This window comes from Anopheles arabiensis, chromosome 3, assembly GCF_016920715.1.
Source record: "Anopheles arabiensis isolate DONGOLA chromosome 3, AaraD3, whole genome shotgun sequence".
Taxonomy (NCBI): Eukaryota; Metazoa; Arthropoda; class Insecta; order Diptera; family Culicidae; genus Anopheles; species Anopheles arabiensis.
In genome coordinates, this window is record NC_053518.1 from 62188226 (window position 1) to 62198039 (window position 9814).

The 9814-nt window shown below is 43.2% G+C and overlaps 1 protein-coding gene across 1 annotated transcript; it reads right to left on the reverse strand.

Annotated features, from left to right (window-relative positions):
* Positions 1 to 519: 519 nt before the first annotated feature.
* On the reverse strand, positions 520 to 5111 carry LOC120901110 (uncharacterized protein K02A2.6-like). Its single transcript, XM_040308819.1, has 3 exons — positions 2367 to 5111; positions 861 to 2334; positions 520 to 755 (listed from the first exon to the last, which is right to left on the reverse strand). Exons 1-3 carry the CDS (start codon positions 4926 to 4928, stop codon positions 520 to 522), a joined length of 4272 nt encoding a protein of 1423 aa, XP_040164753.1. The 5' UTR covers positions 4929 to 5111.
* Between the last annotated feature and the right edge of the window lie 4703 nt (positions 5112 to 9814).

Sequence of the window (9814 nt, forward strand, 5' to 3'; positions counted from 1 at the left end):
TTGTTGCATTTCGATGTTTATTTTTTTTAAGTATATTAGGGGGGTAGAATTAATTTAAATTTATCTGGTATTATGAATGGGACAGACTTAGTGTAGGGGGTGTTACGAGTAACGAGCGGCCTACTCCGCGATTTTTGGTTTGGGAGGGGAAGGAAGGGTACCAGAAGGCTATCGGTGGAAACCACTGAGTAACCTTGGTGAAAGGGTAGGGGGAAACCGAAGGCGACCAGCGGGCAAGCCACTTGATGAACCCAGGGGAAAGGGTAGTTTTGTGTTCTTTGGTTAACGTATATTTCTAAAAGTAACACATTAAAATATTAGTATAATATAAATAAACAACACAATATATTAAAACGGTAAGGAAGCGATACTGTCTCGTCGACGGTCGGTACAGGAGAGAGGCTTTCTCCCGTTCGCTCTCCAGCATCCCGGTGCACACGTCATCAAGGTGACCAGCAACTGTCACCTATGAGAGGCACATATTCGTGGTAAACACAGGCTCCCAACATCCCCCCTTCTTTAGATTCGCTTGTACGCTGCCATCCACTGAGGTGATCTTCGAACCCGCGAAGATCGACGTAGAGGTTGTACAGGCGAAGGCGTGCCACTGTCAGCCGTTTCAAACCCTGGCGAGGTCGGTGACAAGAACGCTTTTGCAGACCGCTGCGATGATGATGACGATGAAGTTGGGGACGATGACGATGGGGCTGGAGACGATGACGATGGGGTGTGAGACGATGACGATGACGGTGAAGCTGGGCACGATGACGATGGTGATGACGATGACGATGAAGATGGGGACGATGATGATGATGATGATGATGATGACGTTGGGCACGATGACGATGAAGAAGACGTACAATCTTTTGCAGTTTCTGCCACATGTTGACTAGAAATTTGATAAGCGTCTGGATAGTGGACTTCCTCAACCATGTTCCATGCATCTAACAACACATTCAAAGGCAACGACGTATTTGAAGTGTTATCCAGCTGGGCTGCGACCTTACTGGTGTTACTTCTATCAACTCGTTTCTGCAACTGGTTAACGTGTGAACGTATCTTCCTGTTTTGCTCAATAGTTACTTCATACATCACTCTACCGATGCGTCCGCTGATCATACCTGGAACCCATCTCCAGCTATTCCGACGATATTGCTTTGCATACACCAGGTCGTTCATCTTAAATTTTCTCGGATTACCTTCTGATACAGGATCTAATCTTTGTGGTGGACGTAGCAGTTCCAAGCAAGTTCTTATCTTTCGGCTGAACATCAATTCAGCAGGCGATTTCTGCTCCAACAGTTTGCTCGGCGTACTCCTGTATGTCAATAGAAAGGTATCTAATGCTTCTGATACGCTACTTCCCCCTTCTCTTATCTTCTTAAGCGCCCTTTTGAAGGTGTCGACGAACCTTTCCGCCTGTCCGTTCGACTGCGGATGAAAGGGTGCCGTACGGATATGCTCAACACCATTTGTGTTACAGAACTCTGCAAAGTCTGCGCTTGTGAATTGAGTTCCATTATCGCTCACGAGGACAGTTGGCATACCGAAACGTGCAAATATATTGCGAAGAATGCGAATGGTGGCTGTTGATGATATTGTCCTGGTAGGGATGATTTCCGGCCACTTTGAAAAAGAGTCGATCGCTAGCAGAAAATAATCACCCTCGATAGGACCTGCATAGTCCACATGCACTCGCTGCCACGGCGCATTCGCTTTCATCCAACAGATTGGTAAACTAGATACAGGTGATTTGGCTGCCATTGCACACTGTCGACACGATTTAACAAGGCTCTCAATCTCCGAATCAAGGCCAGGCCAGTACACATAGCTTCGAGCCAGGGCCTTCATCCGTTCTATCCCTGGATGGCCTAGGTGTAGCTGCTGCAAACATTTGTATCGCTGCGACGATGGTATTATCAACCTTTCTCCAAAAAGGAGACAATCACCAAATGTAGATAAGGACTCACGCCTATTGTGGAAATTGCTCAAAGTCCTGTCTCTCACTGCTGCATGTGGCCATCCATTTCTAGTGAATTCATACACCTTCCGCAATTGAGCATCATTTTTCGTTTCGCGTTCAACATCACTGAACTTCAACGGTAGGGCTTTACTCACACTGTTCACAACAGATCGTAAGTCTTCTTCTATTTCAATGCTTGCGATCATGTAGTCATCTTCAGGTTTTTCATGTTTAGCTATTAGTCTCGACAACACATCGGCATTACCAAACTTGTCTGTAGGCACGTACTCCAATTGAAAATCATACAGAAGCAGCGTTAATGCATAACGCTGTAACCGGTTGGCAGTATACACTGGAATACCAGTTTTGCCCTGTGAAATTTGGTCACTGCGAATATAATAGCTAAACCCTCTCGATCTGGTTGACTATACTTTTGTTCTGTTTTGGTCAACGTCCGTGATGCATGCTGCACAACCTTGATCGACCCGTCTTTGAACCTATGACTAATAGTCGCTCCTAATGCGAAGGAAGAGGCATCCGCCGCAACTATTATCTCTTGACGCGGATCGTAGTGAGTCAGGAGCAGGTCTGATGAAAAAATTGCCTTGAACTGATCAAAAGCATCTTGACATTGTTTTGTCCACGTAAAACTCGCTCCTTCCTTAAGAAGACTATCCAGCGGATGACGTAGCATACTGATGTTTCTTACAAACTTGCCGTAATAGTTCACTGCTCCAAGGAACGAGCTCACTCCTGTTACATCAGTAGGAACTTGCAAGTTGAGGATAGCTTCAATCCTAGCAGGGTCTGGTCGAAGTCCCTTCGAATCTAACAAATGGCCCAAGTACTTTATCTGCTTCTTTTGGAACGAACATTTATCCAATCGTATGGTGAAGCCATATTCCTCAATTCTTTTAAGCACAGCTCGAAGATTTTTCATATGGGCTTCTTCATTTGGTCCACCAACCACAATGTCGTCCAAATAAACAGCAACGCCACCCAGACCTGCCAGAATAACCTCCATCAGCTGCTGAAAAGCACCCGGTGCTGTTTTCACCCCTGGGGGTAATCTGTTGTACGCGTACAAACCTCTATGTGTATTAACAGTTAGCAGTTTCCGGCAAAGTTCCTCGACCTCTATTTGAAGGAAAGCATCCGAAAGGTCTATCTGGCTAAAAACCGTACAGGTGGCCAGACTTGCAAATATGTCTTGAGGAAGAGGAAGCGGGTATTGGTGAGGTTGCAGCATGTCGTTCAAGCCCGTCGAGTAGTCTCCGCACACTCGTATAGTTCCGTTTGACTTATGCACAACAACAATTGGCGTCGCCCATTCTGAATAATCCACTTTGGAAATTATTCCATCGTTTTCCAGCCGTTCAAACTCCTTGTCCACCGCTTGAAACATCGCATAGGCTACAGGCCGCTTCGGACGAAAAACAGGCGTTGCACCTTCTTTCAGCTCCAACTGAATTTTCGCCTTAGTGCAGCAACCTAGCTTGCCGGAAAAAAGTTTTGGGAACTCCTTCTGTAATATTGCACTGCACGGTTCATCCAAACCAACGCGATTACAAACTGACGTCAACGGCACATCCCAAAGGTTGAATATATCCATGGCATCTTTCCCAAAAAGTGCCAAATCCGCCGTAGTTACTCGAATCACGCAACTCATGCATTGTTCCGCTACGATCATGGAACCAGCAAATTCGCCTAAGATGTGCAACAAATCACCAGATGCAGTTCTCGCTTTAACCATTGAAGGTTTCAATACAGGTTTTCCAACATGATGCCACAGTCTACGCGAAATAATCGTTATATCAGCGCCTGTATCAAGCATCATTTCCAACGGTGTGCCATTGATGACAACTCTGACGCATCCACGTCCACTCCTGACCGTATTAACCGTCACGCTTCTTACATTGCGATTTTGCCTCATTCTGTTCGTCCACCGAGACGCTGCATTGCAAAATCCTTCCTTATGTCCAAACTTAAAACACTTGCTGCATTTATGATGCTTAAATGTGCATTTTCTGGCCCAGTGGCCTTCGCCGCATAAAAAACATTGCACTCTACACTGCTTTTCCGGACGTTGGTGTAGCTTCCGACTACCTTGCCACTTTCCCTTAGTGCTTCGACACTTTTCTTGGCCAATCATTTGGACTTTACTTTCACCCGCAAGCAAGGTTGTATCTCTTTTGAGGTTCGTTAGTTTTTCACACAGTTCCGCTAATTGTGCCAGAGTAATATCCTTCTTTTCTTCCATACGGCTCAGCAATTTCATGCGCACATCGGCATCCTGCTCATCTTTCAGGCCACACACGAAAATCAAACACTTCTGTGTCTCTATGCTGAGCCCGGCTAGTTCCACTTCTTCGGTAGCCTTATTTATCCGGCACGAAAACGTAACGTAATCCTCAGAGCTCGTTTTTTGCATTTGATAGCACTTATATCGCTTGCTGACGCACGATTCTTTCGATCCAAACAGCGCGCGCAGTTTCACTACTGTTTCCTCGAAACAAAAACCACTTGCTTTCTGCGGCAATATATAACTGTTGTACCGCTCATGTTCTGCCACTCCAAGTTTCCGCAACAACAATCGCACCTTGGTATCATCTGGCAATTTAGCAGCATCCTTCTCAAAAAGCCCCTCGAACCGCCTATACCACGCAGCAAAGGTAACATTTTCCTCAGGATCGTACCGAAACTCCGTCACTTGTTTCGCCAATGATTCGACTAAAAACTCCGGCCCGTTCGGCTCACGCACGTTCATCGACGACATCATCCGGGTTAAAAAACTTTCCTGCTGCTTCATAAATGCTTCCTGCTGTTGGTGTAGGATGCTCTGCTGCTGCTTGAACATTTCATGTATCCAAGCGGTACTCGGATCAGGGACGCTGCTTTGCCGGTGGCTTTCATGGCTGCTCCGCGATGGCTGTTGGTCACTGTTGGGGTCATCTGAGTTCAGCATCGTGTATCTTCTAACGTGCTTTTGTGTGTCTACGTTGTCAGGCGTTTTTTTTTTCTCCTCGTCGCCACTTTTGTGTTCTTTGGTTAACGTATATTTCTAAAAGTAACACATTAAAATATTAGTATAATATAAATAAACAACACAATATATTAAAACGGTAAGGAAGCGATACTGTCTCGTCGACGGTCGGTACAGGAGAGAGGCTTTCTCCCGTTCGCTCTCCAGCATCCCGCCCAGTCAGACAGCCTTCTGTTAATTCACCCATTCGAGCAGTTTTGTGTCTGTCATAACAGTAATTTAAGAGCAATTTAGCGGTACGAAGTGTTGTTGTTTGTTGTCAGTAAAAAGATATAAATTAGACCAAAATGAGTATTGTTTTAATGATATTTTAGTGGAAGAAGACGTCGGCGGTGTGTTTAAAACTGTAAAATGTAAAAAACAGCCGAGAAATAGTGTTTATTAGTGCTATTTGTGCACCACCTTCTCCGGGTGAAGCGGCTGTTCAAGTCGAGTTTGCTATGAAAAATTCATTGTAACCGTTTGTAAAAGTTAAGGAAAATGATTGAATACAACCAGTAAACTGTAATATAATAAATTTCGTGTTTTTTATTAACAATTTAGCCGAAAAAATATAAACAAAATAGAGGAAAGAATAGGATCTGTCAAAACTGCTCGAATGGGTAAATTAACGACTGCTAATTTACCATTAAATCACTCTTAAATTACCGGTAATTTAGCGGTAAGATAGGGGTAAATTAAGTCCGATTTGTCTGACTGGGCGGTGCACACGTCATCAAGGTGACCAGCAACTGTCACCTATGACACTGCTTCTAGACGACCCAAAAAATCTTGCGCGACAATTTTTTGCGACTCTTTCTATCTGTCAAACCATCCTTGTTTTAGCACGAATGTATGGCTTACTTTGATCGTAATGTCGCGAAACGCGAGCGTTGCCTTTCTGTGAAAATTTCACAAACCCGCGACAATCACGGTTGACTCTGATTTTGTTCTAAAACTGAGATGTTGTTTTAGAACAAAGAGCTCGCAGAAAATTTGTCGCGGTACATAAGTTGGTCGTCTAGAAGCAGTGTGAGAGGCACATATTCGTGGTAAACACAGGCTCCCAACAGGTAGGAAGGGAACCAAAAATAACAGCGCAGAACCGCAGAACACCGAAGAACGTGTGCAAGTGTCAACCTTTGGCTACCCGCTAAGGACCTTAAGGCCGGGCTACATTGATCGTGCTCGCAAGCGTAATTTTGATTTTCACTAGCGCATCTGGCGGCAGCTGGTGGAAGCTTTTTTGGTCATCGAGGGAATGGACCTGCCGGATCTCAAAATTAAGTAGTTTTTCCATCGTTTTCCATTGCAAAAATGGATGCAATGCGTGCAAGACATGTGTATCTACGTTTTACAAAACTTTTCTCCTCCGATTTAAGTAAAAAATATGGAAAATTAACGTATTTTCTGGAGCGGCTCCAAAATGTTTGGCAAAATGCTTCGGTCAGCCGCCGCCAGATGCGCTAGTGAAAATCAAAATTACGCGTGCGAGTACGATCAATGTAGCCCGGCCTTTAGGCGTTTTGCACACTAGATGATGCGAGAATAGAGAAATTCAAAGAAAATCAAGCTTCTAATCGTTGCTGTGCGTTAATCTCTGAATTCAATTTATTTTACAAATGGTTGTGTACTAATCGTCGTCGTGCTGCTGTAGCGATGCGTAAACATTACAAGATTACAAGATTACACTTGCGAGTACGATCAATGTAGCCCGGCCTTAATGCGTCCCACCTTTTGTAATTGTGTAATTTTGATTTTCACTAGCGCATCTGGCGGCGGCTGGTGGAAGCATTTTTCCAAACAATTTGGGGATGTTCCAGAAAAAAAAGTTATTTTTTCATGTTTTTTACTTTAACTGGACTGGAAAATCTTTGTAATTGATAGATAAATATGTTGTGCAAGTATTTCAGTCGTTTTCGCATAAAAAAACGGTGAAAAAACAACTTAAATTTGAGATCCGGCACGACCATTCCCTCGACGACCAAAAAAAGCTTCCTCCAGCCGCCGCCAGATGCGCTAGTGAAAATTGAAATTACACCAGAGAGTACGATCAATGTAGCCCGGCCTTTACATACGTGGAACGTTTAGTGTCAACACGCATGGCGACGGACAGATAACGCCATCTGTCGGCGCGTAGCGAGAGAAAGTGTAACGCGGGTTGCATACTCATTCGTCAACACTTAGTGTGGGCGTAGTTCATTAATTTTGAGAAATATTTTATCATTTGATCTATTTGGTTTGATGTGTTAATATTTTGAAGATTAAGATTATTTGTATTGAGGCGATTATTTAAAATTTTTTTGAATAAAGTCCAGTTTGTTTCTGAGTAGTGCGGTATTCCAAAAATATGATTGTTTTGTATTAGGCCAATGTTATATTCAAAATAAACAGGTGTAGCGTACCTCATCCACGCACTACAGTTGTCATCCAAGCGTCATCTAAGGTCACAGTGTGCATCACGATTTTGTCATCCAACATATAACTGGAGGACGTGTATGATTGGCAACAGAAGAAAATGCGCCTTTTCTGGCAGCACTGGCCCACTCGATGTCAGACGTCAAGCTGAGATCTTCATCCTCTTTCTGCTTTCGCACTTCCAACGCGATGGACGTACGTCGAGTCCGAAGAATCACCGCGCTTTATAGTGCGCAATTTGTAACATGTACAATAAAGCACTAAACAGGTAATTTTTTCGGGTTTGTTAGTTAATAATAGGTCTATGGTTGAGGGGAGACGGTTTGAGTCATTGGGAAAATGAGGATGCTCTTCAGGATGAACAAAAGAAAATTTTCCTCGAAAAGGGTTTTTCCCATCTGATTTGCTTTGCTACAGTTCCAGAAACGGTGACGTGCGTTAAAATCACCACAGATAATAAAGTGATTTGATATTTTGCTTAGTTTTGTGATGTCCTTCCTGAAACTACTGTGATCATTGTTTGAACCTGGATTATAGATGGAAATAATGGTCACTTTACTGTTTTTACCGGGTATTCTTAAAAAATGTCGGGTACCATTCTTAAAAAATGTCTCACTTATGGCTGCGATGTGTATATCTTTTTTCAAAAGGTAGTTAAAATATTCGTCTTTTTTGCTTGAAATACCGTTGGCATTCCAGTGAATGATTTTAAGTACATTATTTGAGGTTAGGAAAACAATATTTTGCTGATATTTGAACAATAACTGCGATTAGGTCTTGTTTTGAGCTACATTTGCTCAGATTTGAAAATACATCTTTAACGATTTGCCCTATCTCGTTGAGGTCAAAGTCAAGATTATTGTTTGAACGTGTTTGTTGTTGGTGGAACAGGTCAGAGAAATTCACGTGGTTTGAAGGAGTGGAACGTGTTGGTGTGTTGGGGAGACGAGGGAACGATGTCTCGTTGTACGTAAATTCTCTGGAGCGAGAAGGTGTTGGTGTTACCTTTTTAGGCCGTAGCCTAGCTGGGCAGCCGGAGAAATTTGCCGTATGATGTTCACTGCAATTTGCGCACTTTAATTTGGCTGGAGCTATTTTACCGTCTGGACAGGTTGTGGTTTGGCTTAGTGGACACGTTTTGGATATGTGTTTATCGGCACACTTTACGTACACCGGAGGAAGATAACAGTTTGCGCTACAATGTCCGTAGCGCTGGCAGGTTGTACACTGCACTGGACCGTATTTGTTAGAGTAGTACTCAAAGTATACTCGGTGATGATCTACTGCTCTAACCTGTTTCAACTCGCTCAGTGTTATTGACCCTCTAGGGAAGTGTAGGAGATACATACACTGGTCGTCGTAGAGTTTTTTGATAACACTTGGTGCGATATTGACTTCAGCAAGAACAGTTTCAATGTATTCTGTATCTTGTTCGTGTAACCCAACTATCGTTGTTTTTTCTTCCGGTAGTTGATGCGTGTAGAAAGAATTGTTGTGGCGCTTCAACACGTCCACTACAAGCTTAAAGTCTTTAGATGTGGTAGTGTTAACTAGTGTTGGCCGTTCCGGTCTGAACCTAGTAAAAAAGTTCCGTTCTTTATGTAGGCCGTTCCGTTCCGATCCTTTATACAAAATCGTTCCGTTCATTCCGTTCTTTCCGTTCATTCCGTTCCGTTCCGTTCATTCCGTTCATTCCGTTCCGTTCATTCCGTTCTTTCCGTTCATTTCGTTCTTTCCGTTCATTCCGTTCTTTCCGTTCATTCCGTTCCGTTCAATTCGTTCTTTTCGTTCACTCCGTTCCGTTCCGGTCTTTTCCGCTTCAATATTAGCCGGCATCGCGAATAAATGAACTGTTTTTAACAGTCGCTTAAAGTTCATTTTGGTTTAACCGAGTTCATTTGTTGTTCATTCCTGTTAAAATAAACGACCGTCAAAACAGTTAACGACTGCTCGATATCGCATATAGGCAAACACGGGGAAAAAATTCAAGCAGTATAATTAAACGACTGTTAATTTGTATCGCATACGCTCTTGACAGTCGTTTGTTTAACGGCGGCATGGGACCAGTCGTTAAAATTAACAAATGAACTCAATATGTTCGCGATGCCAAATTCTAGCAATCTTTAACGACTCTGGTTAATTTTTAACGACTGTTAATTTTAAACCAATTCTTTCGCGATGCCAGCTATTAGCTGGTCGTTTATTTTAACAGGAATGAACAACAAATGAACTCGGTTAAACCAAAATGAACTTTAAGCGACTGTTAAAATGTGTTCATTTATTCGCGATGCCGGCTATTGTTAGCAAGGTGCTATCGTTCGTGCGTTCCGTTCTTTAAAAAAAAGTTGCTTGCTGCATGCAAGATAACTGTTCACTTTTTCTCGCACACAGTATGTGTTGCCTGTGCTCAC